A 23,626-nucleotide genomic window follows, 5' to 3' on the forward strand; every position below is an offset into this window, starting at 1 on the left:
AAAAATACCAAAACACATGAAATTGTTTTCATGTTTTTTGCTATATTTTTATATTTAAGTGTCTATATTTATTTTTTTAGGCTAAAATATAACCTCCAACGGAAATCCTACGTATGACAACAGCGTTGCATAACATGTTTTACAACGAAGGCTAGATTGCTTCATGGTATGATGTCATGATGATATGTCAACAAGTACCTATCATATTTTTCTCTAGAAGCACATTTACGTCACATCGCATTTCTTTGTTCGCAATGTTGGTAACATTTTTGCATTTAATAGTTGGAAAATTGATTTGTATTTACCAAGAGTGTAAACAAAAGTTCATTTACGTTCCTGCAGATGTAATGAAATAACTGAAGGATCGATTGCATGAAAAGCATATATAAATACAACGTCATAGCCATTTTCCAGTTATTGTTTTGCGATTCAAGAGAGTAAACATGTTGGCAACAAAGGTAACTTTGCAAGGTTTTTTAGCGAGTTTTCTGCAATACCTTGGTAGGGCTCATGAAAAATATATATACCGGACTTATAAACCAGAAGTATCAAATCTTCCAGTGACTTCGTATTTCTCAAGTGACAACTTCTGCACGGTCTTTTACTATGATCGACCTTTAGTGAATGGTCAACATGAATGTGACCGATATTGTTCACTTCTGATAGCGCTTGAGTTTGCATTGGCAGGTTTAAATGGTGAGCAGCCTTCAATGATGTGGATTACGACTCAAACAGGGTAAGAAGCTTTGCATCTCGAATATCGAAAGTGGTTGTCAGGTGAAAATTATATATTGAAGTTTAATGTATGGTCTGAATTTTATTTATTTTAGTCATACATCGTTATAACTAAAGATGTAGTGAATTTTTTGAAACTAAAGCTTGACTTGAAAGAAACATCGAACCAAAGAATACGGGATAGGAACTTCTTAACCCTCTCCCGCTCACGAGGTTTTTCATGATTTAAAAATACTTTCCGGGTCAATTTAGGCAAAATACTTTGCAGGGTAGTTGAAATCACTGTAAAACATTGTATTTTGAAGAAAAAAGCGAATTTTGAAATGGTGCTCCAGAGCACCTATGAGCACAGCAAGTACATTTTTAAAAACACGAAAAAAAAATTTCTGATACTTTTTGAACTATTTATTCAAATACTTTAGAAAATAATGAAAACAACGTAGTTTTCGAAAAAAAACTTAACCCTCTAGTGCCCAATGCCGCCATTTGGCGGGCTTCAGTCGAAGTTCCGAAAAGCTTCAATAAATACTCAAAAAGTGTTTATAATGGTTTATAGTGATTTTATCGAAGTCCTTTAGAAATTAAGTTGGGCACTAGAGGGTTAATTTATATCTATTTGATGATTTATTTTTTATTGAGTAAGGAATTTTCTAGGCTACAAAATTGGCTCTCACTGCATCGATGAAAGGAAGAATTTTGAAGAGCTTGTCATATCCGAGTTCTCCTCTTTTCTTCATCTCTGGTTGTCATGTACCTAGATTTTGGCTTGCAGCTTTTCCCAGAAATGGTAAGTTTTCGTTTTTGGTCCGCTTTCAATGCGTTTAGACCCACTTTCATTTCTTTCTTGGCCCGTTTTTGTCTCGGAAAAATACTCATGAACTTCATCTGGTAATGGATCTATCGCAAACATAGCGACTTCATCTTCGATGTCGCTTCCTATCTCATCAGCTTCTGATTCATCCCCTTCTGGAATCACCACGTAGTGAGAAGAACGGCCAGCAAAAATATGAAATCAGATATATAGTTTATTTAGGGTCATCGGTTTTTTTTTGTCTCCTGTATGCCCAAAGGTGCTCTGAGGCACCATTCAAAAACTTATGGAACAAGTGAACAAGAACAAAAATTGTTAATTTTATGGACCGTTACACTCAATGAACAATAGATCTACGTAAAAGTTATTTTTATTATAAAAACGAATAATGAATGTTATAGAAAAACAGTTGCTAAAAACACACATTATTTTTTTATCGTAAAATTCGGACTTTCTTCTGTAGTTTTCTTGATAACAGTTTAAACATTGAATAAAGCTGACATTTGATATGCCAAGTTGAAAGTACATTAGAAATGCAAGATTTTGTAGAAAAAAGAATTCAAAATAATTTATTTTTTGTCGAGGTATAGTCATTACAATTCTTGGTGCTCTAGAGTCACCATGAGCGGGAAAGGGTTAATTTTTTACGAAAATGTTTCGATGCTGAATGGTAAAAGTAGTAATGAGATATTGAAGGAAGCCCTGAAATGTACGTAAAGATGTGACAGTTACATATCAGCATTTCCTCCAATCTATTGATCTGTTTGATTTTTGTTCCAGTTTATCCAAATCTCTGGTTTCTTGTGCAATCTGATAATGAAAAATTCGATTTCTACACACATAACTACTCATCCACAAATCCGGATAATGTACAACTAATAGACAGTTATGACATAATCGCGGAAAAGTTCAAAAACGACGGGCAGTAGTTTTACAATAAACTTTATGACTTGCAAGGTAGAAACGTCACCATAGGCGTGGTAGATTATGCTCCATATTGCGTGACAACTAAAGCAGAGACAAATCAAGGAAATGTTGACGCATTCAATTCAAGTTTATCGAAAGAACTCTTTGTTCGAGGCACCGAAGGAAGTTTGATAGTTGAGTTCTGCAAAATGAGGAACTGTAATATTCGGTTGTCTCCATGTGAGTAGAATTAATTCTCTTACAAGCAATCTTAAATGATTTGATTTTTCTTCAGATGGCCCGAGCAACTGGGGTGATATTTTCCCTAGCGATTCCGGTTACGGTGGAATTTTTTCCACATATTCGAAGCAAACGGAAGTTTCCATCTCCTGTTTTTTTATACCTGGTAAAATAATCGCTAGAATTAATTTAACAAGTCACGAGTCATGTTTTTCAGGCACCATCATTTCCTGGATAGCAGTCAATATATTGCAAAATCTAGTGTTACCTTAATGGTTCCGAGAGCCAAGCTGCTTCCGATGTCGTTGACTATCATTTACCCTTTCGACTACTGGGTATGGGTTTCCATATTCATTATGCTAGCAGTAATGACAGCTATCCACCATCTCATAACCAGTTTAAATTTCAAACACGGCAACAAATCGGCACAGCCACCAATTGAGAAATCAATTTTCGATATGATCTCCATCTATTTGGATCAAGGCATTTTTCCAAAGTAATTTGTGCTATCTCACTTCTTTCCTCACTATTTCACAAAATTTTTAACTTTGTAGTTCTGTTTCCTCGTCATATCGCTGGTTGATAGCGTTCGTTCTCATATCTGGGGTTGTATTGAGCAACAGTTATTCCAGAGGCTTGGCAAGTGTCCTGACCATCCCAAAGTACGGCAAGTCAATTGAAACTATTCACAATTTTGTACAAACTACTTTTCGCTGGGGTGATCCGTCGTATACCTGGATTTTGTCCTTGATTGGAGCGGATTCGGTATAAAATATAACGTCCTGATATTTATATGAATTCTGATAGAAACACATATTCTAGTATGACATCCAGCAGGTGGTGAAACAATTTGACGAGGTTCCTGATGAACAGGAACTGTACCAACGTTCACTAGCAGGAGACTACGGTGTTGGTGTTGAGTTACTCAACAGTGGCAATTACGCTTTTGGTTCGTACATTAGGGATGATAATGTTATGAATTTCGATATCTTAAAGGAAGACTTACACTTTTCTTATACGACCGGATACTCGCAGCGCGGATGGTCTTTGATGGAATACTTTAACAAGTTCAGCCTGGAAGCAATTCAACACGGTTTCATCTTGTGTTGGGAAATGCAGGCTTTACGTAATTTTTCAAACATTCACATAGCGCAAGCGATGGTGGAAATCTCCAAAGGTCACAACGGAAAGGACGAAGCAAAGCCTTTATCCATAAAAACATACTCTAGGAGCGCTGTGGAATCTTGCAATTGGCTCGATAGCGTCAACGGCTGTTTTCTTGTGTGAACTTGCATGGCATTCATTCAAGAAGTTTTAAATTAAGTTTTTTCTTTAAGAACTCAACTAGGTATATGATAAAGAAGAATTATTCAATATTAAAAAGTGTTGGAATTTGATTTTTTTACAAGTCAATAGCACATGCTTTAGGAAGCTGGCAGAAAAAAGGACTAAATACTTTTTTAAAATATGACGTTGGATGATTATTGATTTCAAGCAGTTATAGTAGTAAAAGCAATACTCAATTGCAACAATCAGCTCGCAGTCTTTGATTTTTTTTGGATAACACTCAATTACAAAAGTAACACATACATCCACTGAAAGACACGTTCAAAAAAGTGTTGAAAAACTGAATATAGAAAATATTCTTATATAAGTCCTTGAGAACCTCTACGACCTTGAGAATTCTCTTTAAAGAATCGAGCATGGCACGCACCTAGTCCATCGACATCTTGTCCCAGATCTTGGAAACGAGCTCCCTTAATTGGTCCATGGTCCATGGTCACTTCATGTTCGCTTCGCTTAGCCAGCATGTTCGGCCATACATGAAAGTCCTGGGAAGCTGTCAAATCAGGCGAATTCTCCCTACCCCGAGCAGGAGAAAATATTATTATAATATCACAACCAGATATTGGAAATACACCTCATTTTGATCTTGATATGGTTTACATAGTTGGTAAAAAAACAAAAAATGATAACCAAAATATTGTTTCTCGAAGACTACATGAATAACAAAGTTTTATATTTCAATAACAAACCCATAATTTGCATTAAAAATCACGAAAATGCCCGATTCAGATATTTTCAATTTATTGAACACTGAATGCATAACTGAATATATTTTAAATAATCAATAACGAACAATTTTCACTAAAAACTTACTTTTAATGAGATACTTTAAAATCAACTGAAATATCTTATTGAAGGCATAGCGAGATATGATATCAAAATTTTATGATATTTTCATATGCATGCTTGAAACGTGAATATCTTCCAAATAACACGATAAGTCCTCATAGCTAAATATGTTATTGATGAGTTATGATTTTGTTATGCTCTCCTGCCCGGGACACCACGTGATATTTGCTGTGTGGGCCAATACGCCGTTCTGTTGAAAGACGTAATGATCCTTCCCCTAGAGGTCTGAAGTTGCCGGGGTCACAATATTCTCCAGAACCTCTTTTTCGTACGTGGCGTTAATTTTCACTTTTTTCTCGGTAAATACCAGTGGAAGCTTTCCTCGCCTGGATGTGGCTTGTATCCCTGGTCTACATCCAGGTCAGCAGCGGTCTTCCGGTTCGAGCGGTTCATTTTCCGAAGAACCCGCTCTCTCACCATCTTGATGGTTGCTGGCTTCCTCGCCAGACGCAGCCGCCCAGATGTCGCATGGTCCATGACTGAGCCGTTCTGCCGGTACTGATGGATGGTGGTTTAGATGAAATTCCTCATCACACCGTAGGATTTCAACCACCGGAACATGTCGCCGGGTGGCTCAGCTAATCGACACCGTGCGCGTCGGTTGGTTTGTATATGAGACTAGAATTTACACCAACACACATGGTGTGCACCGACACTGTGATGAAAACTCCGGTAAACAAAGCGACTAGAGTCATAAACCTCCCATCTGGTCTCGATGTACCATGCTGGGCAAATAATCCATTCGTCGTATGGCGACTGTTGGTGTCCTAGCATACTGTCCTGTACTCTAAACAGTTGGCTATGAAGTCTGTGTCAAACAAGCCACTTTGGCTCCAGTGCTGAGAAAGAAGAAGAAGAAGGAGGGGTTGTCCAATGCTGTATCGTGGGCAACGTTCAAATAATCCACCGGACGAATATCTGGTTAATTTGGGAGGTCGGCGGATTTTGGAACAAAAATAACGTTATTGTCTTTGTACCAACCAAACGTCGATCGTGCGTAATGGCATGAGGCCAGAACCGGCCAAAATAATGTCTCGCTTCAGTGGGACCACGGAAAGGGTAACAAACGCTTCTAGAGGCACTCGGTGCGATACATTTCTCTGTTGATGGTACCCGTTGTAATGTATGGTTTACTCAGTTTACCGCATTGACATATGGAGTGCCAGAGCAAGTTTATTTTTTGACGAATTTGTCCACTTTCTTCCTACTTATGTCTTTCGGAACATCAAACCGTGATTTGACAACGTAGAACTCCAGTCTCGGTATCTTCTTTGCGTCTGCCTTGATGTAGGTATCGTCATCCATAACCTCACACATCGGTTTCGTTAACCACCCTCGATATAGCTTTCTTGCGCGGAATTTAGCCGCCGTCTTTTGTTGATCACGCCAGTTCGGTGCCTTCCAGGCTTTGAACACACGAAGCTCAGCCTGCTCCATGGATTGCTGAACGAACCAGGCGGAACACTTCGCCATCAGAGCCGCGTCGTGATTCAAAACGTACAGAATACGCTTGAAATACAACACCTTCCGGGCCTTCACAGGGTCAGCTGTCTTCGATTTTCTTCCACTTCCAGTCCGCCGCTCGGTCGTCTGGGACTCCTTGAACGATTTTACCACCTGAGACACAGTTGTATCGGTGGTTCCCAGTTGTCTTCCGATCCATCTCATGGTCGCAGTCGGATTTTTCATGACGCCGTGCAAAATTCTCTGGCGTTTTTCTTCTCAATCAGGCCTTAACATTCTCGAAACAAAACAATTAAACTGATTATTCAGCGCTGTCATTTCGATTCAAACAGTTTCATTTTCTGTTATCGAATCACTTCTTTCTCTCTTTCCCATCTGTTGTTCATCGGATCGTTCCAAATGAAACCGATGACTATTTCAATTGACGGAGAGAGAAATTTTTTTATTTCCTTCAGCGTCTCAATTGAAACTGGCACCGCATCGCGTCGTTTGATGAGAGTTTTCTAATACCGCAAGCCGCAGTTAAAACGGTAATGGCATCCAATAAGTACGACACGCAAATTTCGATCAATATTTCGGATTTTTTTTGTTGTTGATCACTGGCGCTACGTAATCACATCGGATTGCGGAACTGGTTTTGGTGATCTCCGATTCATATCGTCACGGTTTTCTTTTCTCCCTCGTCCATATATTTGTGCGTAGTACTGTATGGAAGCCCCCTGTCTTCGTTAGCGCTCATTGTCATTTTCGATTGAGTCATGTGAGAGTAACGGTAATAATTTTTTCTTTCAATTGAAACACATTTGTATCAGTTTCTAGCCCTTCAGTTGTCAAAATCAAAGCAAGAGTTTCCGGGTAGTTTTCATGTGACTCACGAAGAGAATGAATCAAAAGCTTTTCAATTGAAAGCGACGGGTCAAAGCGTCACTATAATCTGATAATTGTCAATTGAAAATGACTTTGTTAGGCTCTGATCTCAATAACCACTGAACCGATTGTTATGAAATGTTGCACATGTAAACATACACCCCAAACTAGTTATACCCAGCTTTTTATCAATTTTTACCCTCGGATGAAAAAGTCACACATGAATAAAAATGGAGCTCTTTTTCAAGCATCAGGCCTTACCTTGATTTGTTAGATTACCAAACACGCGAAAACTGTCATCCGTACAGGAAACAAAACTTTGATTAAGCATGAAAATCGTCGAAGATTGTTTACAAATTATGTAACGCTCAAGTGGGGGGAAGAGGGAGTGAGAAGATTTTTTGCTTGACGTTATTTGTAAGCAGACTTAAAGTCGAAAACTGAGTAATATCTACTACACAGAAAGACACACCACAGGCTCAGCATATTGCATTGATTCGATGTTGGCCGCGCGTCATGTGTAGAACTGTTTGAAGCTCGATTTCGAAAAGTGATCTGAATAGCATGGTAAACTCGATACTCACCTAATTTTTGTGAATGTATCTTAATGCATTTTTTCCTAGGTTTCGAATGGTGGTGTCAAATTTAAAATCGGTGGTTACAAACTTACTTAAAAACACGTTTTCTGATAAAATCCAAGATGGTGTCCACTTATTTATCTATTTCAAATGAAAGCTCCATCATTCCTCTGAAACGACGTACTGGTTGTAGTGGGTTCAATGACAAATTCAAGAGAAATTGATCAATCAAGAAATCAAGATTTGCTAAAAATACAACTTTTCTAAACACCGCTTGACCCCTTGGTACCCTGATGGACCAGTATGAACTAACCAATGTTGTTTTCTATTTTTTTTTCTCTACTTCCAATGATTTAGATACGAACATATCTTTTCTGAAAAACCTCGTGTCACCAGTGGGACGGTTTTAGCGAGAATTGCTCCGCTAACACAAAGCTATGATATCAAATTCATCCGCAAGACCCAGAAGCTGAACCGAACATATCACACCCTCAAGAGCGATTTTGAACAGGCAACAAGATTCAACGGGACCCGAAACACGCACGTGGCACATCACTTGAGCCATGGTGGCTTGATCAGTTTATCCCGCAAACGGTTGTCGTGCATAATCTGCCATAGCTGTTCTCGATTGACTGTATCGTAGGATGCTGTGAAATCAATGAAATTGTGTTGTGATGTGAGGGCACGTTGTGTTTGCCACAATTCTGTAAGATCTTTCGGATTCAACAAAATTGGTCCGTGGTGGTGCGGGCTCCCATTGAACTCGCTTTGTACTGCCACCTGAGCTTTCTGGTGATAGACGACAGAACAGGATCTGCGATAGTATTTTGTAGGCGACTGTAGATGGGGCAGATAACTTCCTCCATCCACTCGTCTGGTAGCTTTTACTCCTTCCAAGTCCTGAAAGTGATCCAGTGTAGCGTGCTAGCCAGCGCTTCTCTATCATACTTGAAGAACTCGCTCAGAAGCTCATCTATGCCGATGGTTTTGTTGTTCTTTAGCTTTTCCATCGATTCGTCCAAATCTGATTCTTCTCATTCACCGTTGCCTCGAAATTTCTCGTATGAAAGTCATTCCTGCCGACACAGTACCTCCACCCCTAGTGTCGCCGTTACGGTCTCTGTAATAACTGTACGAATCCTGCAAAAGCCGTTTTCGACAGGCAATGCGCCTAGCTTCTCACCGTGGCTAATACCCTTTCGACCCGACTCCACAGCAGCCTGGAATGTTGAGTCGCGGGGTTTGACTATGCCGTGCGTGATATACCGTAACTAGGAAGCGGTCCGAATCGAGATTGCACCGTGATTGTTGATTCTCAACATACACATCCAGTCACTGATCGCCTGCCACATGACATGTCTCGCGACGGGGTATCCGTCTTGAATTAGCTGGCGAGACATTGTCTTTCATATTTAAGACGTCATTTGAATCAATAACATTCCCACCCTTACACTGTAAGAAAACTTTATGTCGAACCTCATATAAAGAATTGCCTCTATCTTTGCTATACAGCTTTGATACAAAATTCCATAATATTCCACGTAAAATTAAACGATGTTGTACATAATTTTCGAACAAAATCGTGATTTACGTCATCAGTAACTGAAGTTTAAAGTTTTTACGTCAGAAGCAGCTGAAATTTAAATAAGATAATATTTTACGTTAAGTGTAATATTTTTTTTTTACTGTGTAGGAAAGCCCTTCAAAATTGGTGAAAACCCCACGATGCTGGCCTTACAAGCCAGTTGTTGTATGTTTGACACCAGGGTCGTGAAAGACTGTCCTGGTCAAGGTCAAGTTCCGATAGTTAGCACTTCATCTTTGCTTAGTTTGCTCAATAGGCCTACTTTCTTCGTGATCTTGATCGATTAAGCATGGCTTATTAATACGTAAGACATTCTTAATTTTATGTTTTCCAGCATTATTTTTCAAAAAAAAAACTCGACGCAATTTCACGACAACATTGTGCAGTGAAAGTATAGTATTGTTCTACGGTGAACCAAGACAACGCTGAAAATAGAAAAAAACGTCATCTAGGTTTCTGTGCACGCAATGTCAAATAATTTAAAATTTCAAACTATGCCGGCGAAAACCGAAGGACAAATTATTTATTGTTTTTGTTGGTTTTTCAAATCTCAAAATGATAATGACGAAGTAGAAAAATTGGTCAACTTTCTACTTCCGGATTTTTGAGAGTAATCTACGTTTGTTCAATGATACTTAATAAGATTGTGTAATAAATCAAATTTCAGAGCCCAAAAATCAATCAATGCAATCAGAAAAGTATCTAGATACGCAACATTCTACCTAAAGAAAATGTCAAGATTTAGGAATTAACTGATGCCTACGCGCATCTCACACACATTAAAAAATGACTGTATTAGTACTTATTTGCCTTGTAAAATAAGAGTAATGATGTTAGGATTCCACACATACATTGAGCGACAGCGTACATGATGTTTTCATGATTCAACTATTAACTAAAGTAGGGTAGCAGTTTGAACAAGTCAAAAGTTCAGTCGCATTTGGATTTGTTGAAATCAGTTAGCCAACCATTTAGATTTTACTCAGTTTTGCAAAGTATTAACTTTGGAAGCGGCCTTTCACGGGAGAGTTCGGTTCATCAAGTTACTGGTAATAATACTGGTAATAATTAAACGTAAAAGTTATATAAAAAGTATTTTCCGTACAGCTTTCAAATAATTGTTCTTGTCCCAAATTGAATAACATCAATTATTGCAAATTAAGTTCAACTTTATTGGTTTTGCTGGTGTTTTATTGCATCTATACAAGTTAGTAGCAATAAGCTGGCTTAATATTACGTGCAGATTTCACAATAGTCGTTATCATTCTGTTTTTTAAAATGTTTGATAAATATTTAAATGACTTTATCAGTGTTGTACCTCATTATTCACCGAATCAACCTTTTGTTTTTATTCGAAATTTTAATTTCATGTTGATTGGTTTACGTTTCATTGTGTGCCATCCGACTTCCACGATGAATATAATCAAGGCTACCGATAACCCGAACAGAAGTACAAATAACGATCCTAGTATATGCTCTACGGTGAGAGGCTTTGCTTCATCCTGCGAATAGTCATCTCTAGAGATACTTGAGAGCACTTGTTGGATGTAGGCACTGGTGTACTTTCGGATCGCCTGAGGCTCCCAAACAATGACGAATCCGTGCTGTATTGATTCTTGACTGAACTTGTTGAAATACTCCATCAGTTGCCATCCTCGTTGGGTATATGCGATCGTGAAGGCAAAGTAGGCAGCTTCTTGCATCATATGAAACGAGGCAACATTGTCAGCCCGAACAGCTTTATTGTAGGAGTAAGTTCCTTCGTTGAGTAGTTCGATTCCAATCGAATAATCGCCCTTCAAGGAACGGCGGTACATTTCATCCTCGTCGGGAACCTCGTCGAATTTTGTTACCATTTGCTGAACATCGTACTGTAACAGATAACTAGAGTTTAATAGTTTTCGACATCTAACTTCCATTACCGATTCAGCCCCGATCAAAGCAAAAATCTATGCTACGGATTGAGCTGCCCAACGAAAAGGACTCAACGCGTATTCGTGGATGGTATTTATAGGCTTTTCGTATTTTGGTATTGTTAAAGCACTCGCCAACCCACCGGAATAAGAGTTGCTAAGGACAACTCCGGACAGCAGGATGAACGACATCAGAAGGCGATACGACGTAGAGACCGAGCTGCAAAAATTAGAAGTCACTCTGAAATATCGATGATTCATAGTGTTACTCTTTACTTGGGGAATATTCCCTGATTCAGATAGATAGAGATCATATCGAAGATCGATTTCTCGATGAGTGGCTGCACTGCGTTTTTATCATTGTTATGCTTCAAGTTTAAACTGGTAATCAGATGATGAACGCCAGTCATTATTACTAACATAATAGAAATCGAGAGCCAGAGCTTCTGGGCAAAAGGGTAGATAAGCGTGAGAAACATCGGGCGAAGCTTCGCCTTAGGGACCAGTAGAACTGCTGTGGATTTGGCGATGTAAGTGTTACCATCCAGAAGATGAAAGTACCAGTTATAATAAACACAACAGGTCGAAAGCTCGGTTTGCTTCATATAAGTAGCGTACGTTTCACCGTATCCAGTACCATTATCAAAAATTTCACCCCACTCGCTGGGACCAACTGGAAAGATTCAGGATATATAAACAACAAAACAGAGGAGCGGGGGTCTAGTGTGGTTGGTAACGTCTCCGCCAACCACGCTCGACGCCTGGGTTCGAATCCCACCGCCGACATAGGTGTCGATGGTTGTGAGGTGGCGTGATCCACTCACAACCAACCCAACTGGTCTAGATTCAATCCTAGCCGACACCGGGAGATTTTCTGAGGCGAAAAATCTCTGGGATCACGCCTTCCATCGCATGAGGAAGTAAAGCCGTTGGCGCCGGTCCGTTAATAAACGGGTCGTGAGTTAGGGTCCTGGGTGTGGAGTCGCCTCCCTGGGCGTCGGTGATTGGCCACAACAGTGGCGGAACTAGACCGACGGAAAATAAGCGAGAATAAAAAAAAAAAAAAAACAGAGAGAAAAAATCCATGAAACAGTATACTCACATGACAATAGCTTGATATTACAATTTCGTAGCTTACAAAACTCCACAAGCAGATTCTGTGCCGAACACGCATCAGTACTGGACGTGTTTGGTGATCGGTCCGATAGAGTATAAAACGAAAGACGTGTGAACAAGTGTTGGCATTGTTTGCCTGGTCGAGTGAAATAAATCCGGGTTCAAGGTCGTTCCTTTGTGCAACTGTTTCGCATCGTGACTGCCAGCTGGTGCGTAAGCCGATTTGGCTGCTGGCTGGATTGTGCTACAGCAGTGGACGAGACACAAACGAGGAAAAAGAAGAAGCCATCAGTGTCAGCGAGTCGTATCGCTGTGTGGAGTGATCTCACACCTGGCTCGCTGCTGGTGGCTGTTTGGTGCTGCTGTATTGGTGCTGCTGGCTGTAACGGCTGCTACTTCGAACGATCGGACAACCAACCTTACTGGAAGGGAGAAATAAAAAGGTACGTGTTCTTGTCAGCGCTAGTGCGCTAAACATAGCGCGATGGATGTAGATCCCTCGCCTCCCGCGCCACCATCCCCGAACCCCTCTGACCCTGACCCTTCTGTTACCCCCTCCCCTGTTCATTCTTCAGTCCCCCCTCGCCCCAGGCTTTACCCAGACGGAGCCCAGGGCAGCTATACTGTTTATTTTCGGCCAAAGGCAGGACCGAAATCGAAAAAGTTGAACCTCTTGCAGATTTCTAAAGACCTGACGAAGGAGTACAAGGGCGTGACCGAAATTTCCAAGGTCCGGCCTAACAAGCTCCGTGTCGTGGTCGGTAACCTGAAAGAGGCCAACAATATAGCTTGCTCTGAGCTCTTCACACGCGAGTATCGCGTTTACATACCCGCACGAGACGTGGAGATCGACGGTGTCATAACCGATTCGAGTCTGTCCGTCGAGTGTATACTGCAAAGTGCCAAAGGGTGCTTTAAGAACAAAACGTGTCCCGAAGTAAAGGTGCTCGACTGCAAGCAATTGCGGTCAGCATCGATCATCGGTGGCAAAACAGTATACACTCCGTCAGACTCGTTTCGAGTTACGTTCGCCGGGTCTGCACTACCAAGCCACGTCTCGATCCACCGGGTTCGTCTCCCTGTGAGGCTCTACGTGCCCCGCGTCATGAACTGCCTGAATTGCAAGCAGTTAGGCCATACAGCCGCCTACTGCTGCAACAAGGCACGTTGTGGCAAGTGTGGGGAGTCTCATGCGGAAGATTCTTGCAGTGTTAACGCTGAAAAGTGTATTCACTGCGGAGAAAATCTGCATGAGCTCTCGACATGTGCGGTGTACATGCAGCGCAGGGATAAAATAATACGGTCTCTCAAAGAGCGTTCAAAGCGTTCCTACGCTGACATGCTGAAAAAGACCGTTACCACTTCTCCCGTTACTTCGAACCCCTTCGATCTGTTGCCCTCTGAGGAAACCGATTCTGACGATTCACCAGCGGGAGCATCTTACGCCAATCCTGGGGAGTCTAGAAAGAGGAAAAATATTTCCTCTCCTAAACTTCCCAGAAAAGGTCCTAAGATTTCTCAAAGTGAAATGAAAGTTACAAACAAACCAAACAGTGCTGCGGAAAAACCGAAGCAAACTCCTCCTGGGCTGGCAAATTTAAAGTCCCAGAAGGAGTTCCCAGCACTGCCAGGAACATCTAAAACCCCAGTTGCTCCTTTTACACTCCCAGTTGATGAAACAAACTCTGGATTAGTGAAATTTTCTGACATTGTGGACTGGATTTTTGAAACTTTCAATGTACCCGATCCAATCAAAATTTTTCTTACAGCATTCCTCCCAACAGTTAGATCATTTTTGAAGCAGTTGACTGCCCAATGGCCTCTCCTTGCAGCGATTGTATCCTTCGATGCCTAATTCAACTGCGTATATGAAGGATTCTATCTCTGTCTTACAGTGGAATTGTAGAAGTATTTTACCAAAAATTGATTCGTTTAAAGTTTTGATAAATAAAAACAAATGCGATGCATTTTCCCTTTGTGAAACTTGGCTTACTTCAAATATTGATCTCAACTTCCATGATTTTAATATTATTCGCCTTGATCGAGACACCCCATATGGAGGAGTACTTTTAGGGATTAAAAAGTGCTATTCTTTCTATCGTATTAACCTCCCCTCGATTCCAGGCATCGAAGTTGTCGCATGTCAAATGACAATACAAGGTAAAGAGCTTTGTATTGCCTCAATATATATTCCCCCCAGAGCACAGGTTGGGCAACGGCTGCTCTTTGATTTAATAGAACTTCTTCCCTCGCCACGTTTGATTTTGGGAGACTTCAACTCTCATGGCGTGGCTTGGGGTTCCCCATACAATGATAACCGCTCCTCTTTAATCTATAACCTTTGCGATGACTTCGACATGACTATTTTAAACAACGGTGAAATGACACGTATCCCGAAACCTCCAGCGCGCCCAAGCGCTTTGGATCTATCCTTATGTTCGACGTCGCTACGGTTGGATTGCACATGGAAGGTAATCCTCGATCCTCACGGTAGCGACCATCTGCCTATTCTTATTTCAATTACTAACGGGTCAACTCGCATGCGACCAATTGACATTCCGTATGACCTCACACGAAATGTCGATTGGAAGTTATACGAGGAAATGATTTCAAAAGCGGTCGAGTCGATTCAACATCATTCACCACTTGAAGAATACAACCTCCTCGCGGGCTTGATTCTCGACGCCGCGTTGCAAGCCCAAACGAAGAAATATCCCGGCGTAACGATCAAAGAACGGCCTCCCACTCCGTGGTGGGACCAAGAGTGCTCCGATGTCTACACGCAAAGATCCGACGCGTTTAAGGCCTACCAGACGGGAGGTATACCTGGCGACTATTTACGGTATTCGGAGCTTGATACCAAGCTTAAAAGCTTGGCTAAAGCAAAGAAACGTGGATATTGGCGTCGGTTCGTGAACGAGACGTCGAGGGAGACATCGATGAGCACTCTTTGGAACACAGCCCGAAGAATGCGGAATCGCGTAACGGTCAACGAAAGCGAGGAGTCTTCAAGTAGGTGGATATTTGATTTTGCCAGGAAAGTATGTCCGGACTCTGTTCCTGAGCAAAATATTGTTCGCGATGCGTCTCCGGGCCACGACGCGATAGAATCACCTTTTACGATGGCAGAGCTTTCAGTTGCCCTCCTGTCCTGTAACAATAACGCGCCTGGATTAGATAGAATCAAATTCAACTTGTTGAAGAATCTACCCGGCAATGCCAAGAGGCGCTTGTTGAACTTGTTCAATAAGTTCCTGGAGCAAAACATTGTACCGCAGGATTGGAAGCAAGTGAAGGTGATCGCCATCCAAAAACCAGGGAAACCAGCTTCTAATCACAACTCTTATAGGCCGATTGCAATGCTATCCTGTATCCGGAAATTGATGGAAAAAATGATACTCCGTCGTTTAGACCACTGGGTCGAATCAAATGGTCTACTATCAGAAACTCAATTTGGCTTCCGCCGTGCCAAAGGGACGAATGATTGTCTTGCGTTGCTTTCAACAGATATTCAGCTGGCGTATGCTCGTAAAGAACAAATGGCGTCTGCGTTCTTGGACATTAAGGGGGCTTTTGATTCCGTTTCTATTGACATTCTTTCGGGTAAACTTCACCGACAAGGATTTTCTCCAATTTTGAACAATTTTTTGCACAATTTGTTGTCCGAAAAGCACATGCATTTTACGCATGGCGATTTGGCAACTTTTCGCATTAGCTACATGGGTCTTCCCCAGGGCTCATGTTTAAGCCCCCTTCTTTACAACTTTTATGTAAATGACATCGACGAATGTCTGGCAAATTCATGCACGATAAGACAACTTGCAGACGACAGTGTAATCTCTGTTACAGGAGCCAAAGCTGCCGATTTGCAAGGACCATTGCAAGATACCTTGGACAATTTGTCTGCTTGGGCTTTACAGCTAGGTATCGAATTCTCTCCGGAGAAGACTGAGATAGTAGTTTTTTCTAGGAAGCATGAACCTGCTCAGCTTCAAACACAATTAATGGGTAAAACGATTTCTCAGGTTTTGGTACACAAATATCTTGGTGTCTGGTTCGACTCTAAAGGCACCTGGGGTTGTCACGTGAGGTATCTGATGAAAAAATGTCAACAAAGAGTGAATTTTCTTCGTACAATAACCGGACAATGGTGGGGAGCCCATCCAGGAGACCTTATAAGGCTTTACCAAACAACGATATTGTCTGTTATTGAATACGGGTGTTTCTGCTTCCGCTCCGCAGCAAACACACATTTGATCAAACTGGAGCGAATACAATATCGTTGTTTGCGTATCGCCTTAGGTTGCATGCAGTCGACCCATACGATGAGTTTGGAGGTTTTAGCTGGAGTACTACCATTGAAAACCCGCTTCTGGAGCCTGTCTTCTCGTATTCTAATCAAATGTGAGGTCTTGAACCGTCCCGTGATTGAAAATTTTGAAAGGTTAATCGAACTTAATTCTCAAACCCGTTTTATGACATTGTATTTCAATCACATGTCCCAAAATATTAACCCTTCTTCGAATATTCCAAATCGTGTCGACTTATCAAATACTTCTGATTCTACTGTGTTTTTCGATACATCCATGATAGAAGAAACTCGTGGAATCCCGGATCATTTACGCGTGCAGCAGATCCCTAAAATTTTTTCCAATAAATATCGAAACATCAACTGCGACAATATGTACTACACTGACGGATCACTTCTTGATGGGTCCACTGGCTTCGGTATCTTCAATAACAATTTAACCGTCTCCCATAAGCTCGATAATCCTGCTTCTGTTTACGTCGCAGAATTAGCTGCAATTCAGTACACCCTAGGGATTATCGAAAAAATGCCCACGGACCATTATTTCATCTTTACGGACAGTCTCAGTTCCATTGAGGCTCTCCGATCGATGAAAGATGTTAAGCACTCTCCGTATTTCCTGGGGAAAATACGGGAACATCTGAGTGCTTTATCCGAAAAATCTACTCAGATTACCTTAGCGTGGGTCCCTTCTCACTGCTCGATACCGGGTAATGAGAAAGCGGACTCTTTGGCTAAGGTGGGCGCAACAAACGGTGATATTTATGAAAGACCAATTGCCTTTAATGAATTTTTCGCACTTGTACGTCAGAATACGATCATCAGTTGGCAAAATGCTTGGACCAGAGGGGAATTGGGAAGGTGGTTACATTCCATAATCCCCAAAGTATCGACGAACCCGTGGTTCAAGGGGTTGGATGTAGGTCGGGATTTCATTTGCGTGATGTCCCGGCTTATGTCCAATCACTATAGATTTGACGCGCTCCTCCGTCGTGTTGGGCTCGGGGAAAGTGGTATCTGTGCCTGTGGTGAAGGTTATCACGACATAGAGCATGTGGTTTGGTCATGCCCTGTACACCGTGACGCCAGGTCTAAATTAATAGCTTCCCTGCAGGCCGAGGGTAGACAGCCGGCTGTTCCTGTTCGTGATGTCTTGGCGAGCCGTGACCTATCCTACATGTCCCTTATATACGTTTTCCTGAAATCCATCCACGCCCCAGTCTAGTCCCGTTCCCCTCCGTCTACACCCAACAAAACGACAAGAACACGTTTGAACCTTAAGCACAAAACCAGCAACCAGACCCCGCACAATAGAACCAGGACCCAAGGACTACGAGCCTCTGTCCCAACTCACGACATCGTGGCTCAGCAGAACGAATCCATACATGCCATTCGACGATTATCAGACGACCATTGAACAACAAAACACTGATTGGAAATCCCATGCTAGTTTTAAGTTAGACTTAATTTCAGCTCGTAGTCGGCAGCGAGGATAAAAAATTTGCTTTAGTTTTTAAGTCATCAGATATAATTGGCGCCGTTAAACATTAAATTGTATTTGTGCCGTGTCAAATAAATGTTATGTGAAGAAAAAAAAAAAAAAAAAACTCCACAAGCAATGTTCCTTCGAGACCATCGAGGAAATATTCCTTCGACAGATCTGAGTTCGCGACATCCACATTTCCTTGGTTTGCTCCGACGCGGCTCGTCATGCAGTAGGGTATGTAGTCAACAACTCCCATATCCACCGATTTTCCACCAAGATCAAACAGCTTGTCGTAGAACAAAACTCCTGAGCCAGTGAATTCATTTGTCTCGAGGTCATAACTATTCACCAGCTGAACGCTTGCCACGGCTGTTTTCGAATAGTTTTGAGTGAAGAAATCTATTATTTGTGGTTCGAAAGGAACAATGAACCATAGATTTGGATAAACTGTGAAAGAATAACAAGGTCTCAATTATATTAGGTTACCCTAAGACACCGGAGCTGGCTTGCATTTCAAGGCTTCCCTGGTGAACCAACTGCTGTCTAGAAGTGTATTGTTTTCGTAGTACATCAAAATATTTTTGTCACGGATTCGTTGCATGGTGGTTTCCTTCAGCTTAAGTCTAATAAAGTCCATCAAATCGTGGGTTACGGTAATGTATGACTGGAAAACAGACCTTTTTAGCTTAATCCGGTCAAGGCATTTTGAACTAACCTGACATCCATGTTCGATTGCATCATTGAAGCGTAAATAATTTTTATCATTCTCCGTTCTAATCCACATAACAGGATATCCTTCAAGTGCTGCAATGACGGCTGCGAAAAAATCACAATACTGGTTGCATTCTTGCTGTCCACTGGTGATAATCGAATCGTGATAGATGATGGTACAATAGCTGTTGCTGGAGATATATGTTAGAACTAGAAATTTCGAACGGTTTGTAAGTATGTAATCCGATCACCAGTCACCCTTTCATTACCCAAGTATTGAAGAAGCTTCGCCAAATTGGTTTGCTGCTGAATCACTGCTATCATTTTGTTTCAAAGTTATTGCTTGGGATACGCTTTTATAAGTAAGCTAAACGTTCACCACGTCCACACATGAATAATTCCTGAAAATCACTGTATTCACAGGCAGTGATTAGCCGTACGCATTTTATGATCGATAACCTCGACTATTACAAAGTAATTGCGCTATTAGAGTGATGATAGTGTGTGGTTGGATCCTTCGTAAACGCTCGATTGGGTTCAAATTAGTGGCACTTTTATGAAATAAATTGCATCATTATGCCATTGAACGCCCATGGTATTTAGAGTTTTTAAAGCGCTCACAGGTTCACAGTTATATTATAGTTTGGAAAATCTGCCAGAAACAAAGCTTGGTAATTAAAAAAAAAACAATGAAAGGAATCTGCAAAAATGCTACGGAAATAGAGAATTCCTAACATATACAGGGTGAGTAACGAATCTTTGCATTAAACGAGATGTTGATTTACACCAGTTTACACCAGTTAGTCATATATGCGATGAATGTTTTCTGGTTTGTTTCTTTATTTACATATGGAAATTGTAAATTACGTAATTAAAAAAAGTCTTCTCCCTTTTCGAAGACTGTTGACAGCCGCATAGATATTTTTTTTCCTCTGTGTGGACTCATCACTGCGACCAGAGACATTTGATCTATTGTGATATTGCCCAGGTGTTTTCTGTACTCCGCACTTCATATTATTGGCAGTATCACTGTTGAAGTGAATGATACGCTTTTCATTTATATCCGTGCTTGTGTGTGAGAATTTACCCTTTTGTTTTCAAGCTTACTGCTCTACTATACCCAACCTCTTTCTATCCTACCAATATCGCCAAATTACAATTCCCTGAACTGAGGCTACACTTAACGTTCCTCTCTGGTCAGGTTAATTCTAAGAGGGATTTATTAAGTCAGGAGGAAGGAGTCTTATCGAAACCTCGTTCCTCGTGCCTATATCGCCAATTACAATTCCCTTTAGAGGATAAATATTCTTGAGATCAGTTTTATTATGAGAAGGACTTATTTTGTCAAGAGGAAGGAGTCTTATCAAAACCTCGTTCCTCCTACCAACACTGCGTCACAATCACATTTCCCTGAAGAGGCGCTCAATGCTTCACCTCTGGTCAGTTTTATTATAAGTAGGACTAAGGCTGTGCGAGATTTCGAATGATTTCGTATAATTTCGCAAAACTCGAAATTTCCCGAAATTTCGCGAAATTTCGGTTTCGCGAAATTGCCGAAAAATTTCGTTGAATTTCGCTAAATTCCGCCTAAAATTTCGCGAAATTAAAGTTCCAATTTCGACGATTACGAAATTTCGCGAAATTTCGGACCAAATTTCCGATGCACATTATTACATTATTTTGGTTTGTGCTCATTGCGACTATAAATTAAATTGAATATATCTCAACAGATATCTGGTATACTAAGTCAGTTATAGAAGAATAAACTCTCAGCCGGTAATTTTTGTTTTTAAAGACAAAACCGTAACATCATGCGGGAGGTATTTTTTATTCACGCAGAGCATAAAATTCATGTCATCACTGAAGTCAAATTCGAGGAATATGAAGCCGTCCAAATGCGCTACAAGGTATCTAGTAATTTGTTTGTAGGAATAAATTTTACGCATCTTTTACGTACATCAAAATGTGGTTATATTTGCAGCCCACAAGGTTAAAGAGGTCACTTTTTGTCTTTCGTTTAGGAGGGCATAGCAATTTCTGTCAAAACTAAAGCTCTGAAGCTCTATCTTACAGGCCAAATGTTCTATGCTACTCGACTTGTAAAAATTTTCAAGCGTTTTTTCGGATTTCTCTGTGTTAGAGGACTCCTCTTCGCACACCGTAGTGTATTTAAATGTGTTTTATCAGATAGTTCATTGCTATCACTAGGCTGACCAGATATCATGCCTTATAGTGTGCAGACAGAGTGCTCGATGTGTTAAGCAGAAAAAGTTGTAATTGCCTGAATTTTTAGTATTGTTTCAAAACACTCTGACTTCAAAGTCAGCATAAGTTTCAAAATTGCCAGGTACCTTATCAAAAATATTTTAAACGTGTTATCAAAAGAGTATACTTGATCAATGAATGAATAAAAAGTAAATGGTTCGCTATCGTTGAACACATAATTGAGAAATGTTACTCTTGTTTAGGGGACACACAATTTTACAATGTCAAAAACAAGTTCAGATTATGGCATAGAAGTGATTCTGACTTTGCACTTGACGAATATACAAGGTAGAAGAAAAGAAAGGTTAGAAAGAACGAGAAATAAGAGAACGAGGATGATTTCGAATAACTTGATTGAGTAAAGAGAAAACTATTTGTTTGTTGCATTACAACATTCCATTCTAACTGTTGATTGGTTGAAAGAAAAATAATTTTTGGTTTGTTTCAAAGGGGCCGTTCCCAAACACGTAGTCATATATAGGGAGACGGGGGGTGGCTTATCAAAAGACCACGAAAAATCCCCCCGCGTGCGGGTTAACGAATAGACCACGTAGTCTTTTTTCTGACTTATAATTTATTATTGCCACTAAGTCAAGTCGAAGCTTTCGCAATTTTTTAATTAATTTATTTATTTGACACGACTATTTAATAAGTGTCACGGAAAGTTTGAGAGTTGTCAGCAATTAACTGTAATCAAATTTTTGAAACATATTTCAAATTTATCCGAACGAAGAAAATTTTTTTTTGTTTTAAACAGGCTTTGCCTTATATGGCATTTACTTCTTTAGAATAATAGTTCTATTTTGCAATGCGTCGGGATTTATGTTATTTTTCCTGAAAGTATATTTCAATACTCAACGACCGGTAAAAAAATCAACGTTTTGGTCTTAAAAACAATATATAAGACCTGGATGTTCGTGAACTGAAGGAAGAAAGAAAGATGTTTATATTTTGTTCGACATTCAAAAACTTTGTAATTTATTTCGGCCTTTGAACTTGGCCTTCCTAAGGGGATCTACAAGTTTATTAAAAACATTTTATAAAAATAGTACTTTTTTTTTTCTTCAAAAACTCTGACATTGTTTTTTTCAAAAAACTTACATATAGTTGTACCGTTTTTCGTACAAAGCTTTACGATAGGTTGTCATAGCTGTCTATAGGATCTCTTTCAAAGTACCTATATTGAAACGTTAGAGTTAGTTTGAGCTTTACTGCCGCTCATGGCAAGTCCGTCCCAATTGCATTTTTATCAATTTTGAGTTTATTTATGGAATCAATTCCTTTTTATATCTACTTTCGATAAAACAAATATTTTTGAATACTTTGTTCTGAGGAACTATGAAAAAAATAGCAAGTTGGTTTGTCCCATAGCAAAAGTGATCGCTAGTCGGTCCCATTGAAAAAATCTTCGCAATTTAACCCCACAGCCAATAATGATTATGAAAAATGTGATATTTACCAAAACTAATGGTCTTCAGGTTTAGAATTGGATGTACCAAGTGATATTCGATAGGAGGTTTGATTAAATTTTACGCGTTCTACATCGTGTGGCTCTAGCTGATAGTACAATGTTTTCTTCAAGACAAAGTTTCCACCAGTAGCTTCTTTCAGCTGTTGTTTGTTGACAGTGAACGCTTTAGGTGTGTCGCTGTATTGTTAGTTGAAGCATTCTTGAGTAAATACTACTTTTCGTATTTTATCCGTATTTTATGTAACGACGTGCTTAAGAATTGTTCAATTATTGTCGTGAATTTCGTTTTGAAGAATTTGTCAGTCATATTAAATACTTCGGTACGCTACTTAGCTGTTTTTTAACGGAGCAAACATTTTCCTAAGCTATAGGTATTCTTTCATATTTGTTTCCACTGCTACGTGAAAGCTGTCCGCCGTCACGAACGTGTGTCCGCTCACAGGAAAATTTAGAACAAGTTCCTACACCAAAACTGACTTTGAATTTATCAGTATGTAAAAACAAAATCTAATTTTATTTTGAGCGGCGCAGTTGGTAGGTATATTGTGTTATGCTTCTCACAAAAAACTTGTTTAATAAAGCACGAAAGAAGGTCATTTATGAATTGACCAGCGATAGATTCATTCCAAACGCACGGTATAGCACCGCTATCGATTTGCAGTAGTTTGTTTTTCATCACCGGTTGTAGCTGGCTATGGGACTGACTTGCTACCATTCTGGCTACGTACCGTAAAAGTAATCGCATGTGAGTCCCAGCTTATGATTTTCAACAAATTTTAATCAAATTTCGGTGTTCATGCAAGTTTTATGATGCAAAAGTGTTAGATTGTCATTGCAGTACTAAATTCTGTTGATGGTATTGATTGAAAAAGCATTTGAGTGCAAAATTTCACCTGAAGCGTTACGATTTTCAATTGCTGTTTTCTCGTCAGCACCAAAACGCAAATGGGACGGACTTGCTATGAGCGGCAGT

General features: G+C 40.2%; 2 protein-coding genes across 2 annotated transcripts; one reads left to right on the forward strand and one right to left on the reverse strand.

Annotated features, from left to right (window-relative positions):
- The first annotated feature begins 443 nt into the window (after positions 1 to 443).
- Positions 444 to 18,562, forward strand: LOC129720297 (uncharacterized). Its single transcript, XM_055671760.1, has 9 exons — positions 444 to 458; positions 2,476 to 2,692; positions 2,822 to 2,858; positions 2,910 to 3,188; positions 3,247 to 3,457; positions 3,515 to 3,664; positions 11,029 to 11,133; positions 13,331 to 13,503; positions 18,559 to 18,562. Exons 1-9 carry the CDS (start codon positions 444 to 446, stop codon positions 18,560 to 18,562), a joined length of 1,191 nt encoding a protein of 396 aa, XP_055527735.1.
- Positions 18,563 to 18,693: 131 nt separating this feature from the next.
- LOC129720298 (uncharacterized) lies at positions 18,694 to 19,276 on the reverse strand. The gene is made up of 3 exons (XM_055671761.1): positions 19,187 to 19,276; positions 18,922 to 19,127; positions 18,694 to 18,870 (listed from the first exon to the last, which is right to left on the reverse strand). Exons 1-3 carry the CDS (start codon positions 19,239 to 19,241, stop codon positions 18,694 to 18,696), a joined length of 438 nt encoding a protein of 145 aa, XP_055527736.1. The 5' UTR covers positions 19,242 to 19,276.
- Between the last annotated feature and the right edge of the window lie 4,350 nt (positions 19,277 to 23,626).

The sequence above is a fragment of the Wyeomyia smithii genome, chromosome 2 (genome assembly GCF_029784165.1).
Source record: "Wyeomyia smithii strain HCP4-BCI-WySm-NY-G18 chromosome 2, ASM2978416v1, whole genome shotgun sequence".
Classification (NCBI taxonomy): domain Eukaryota; kingdom Metazoa; phylum Arthropoda; class Insecta; order Diptera; family Culicidae; genus Wyeomyia; species Wyeomyia smithii.

Bases quoted from the DNA above. Each gene is read 5' to 3' on its own strand.
- LOC129720297 (XM_055671760.1), top strand. The intron at 2,859-2,909 runs GTAAAATAATCG...CATGTTTTTCAG, and splicing joins CTCCTGTTTTTTTATACCTG to GCACCATCATTTCCTGGATA. The intron at 3,189-3,246 runs GTAATTTGTGCT...TTAACTTTGTAG, and splicing joins GATCAAGGCATTTTTCCAAA to TTCTGTTTCCTCGTCATATC.
- LOC129720298 (XM_055671761.1), bottom strand. From the start codon at position 19,241: ATGATAGCAGTGATTCAGCAGCAAACCAATTTGGCGAAGCTTCTTCAA. The intron at 19,128-19,186 runs GTAATGAAAGGG...CGAAATTTCTAG, and splicing joins GAAGCTTCTTCAATACTTGG to TTCTAACATATATCTCCAGC. The intron at 18,871-18,921 runs GTTAGTTCAAAA...TCTGTTTTCCAG, and splicing joins CAATCGAACATGGATGTCAG to TCATACATTACCGTAACCCA.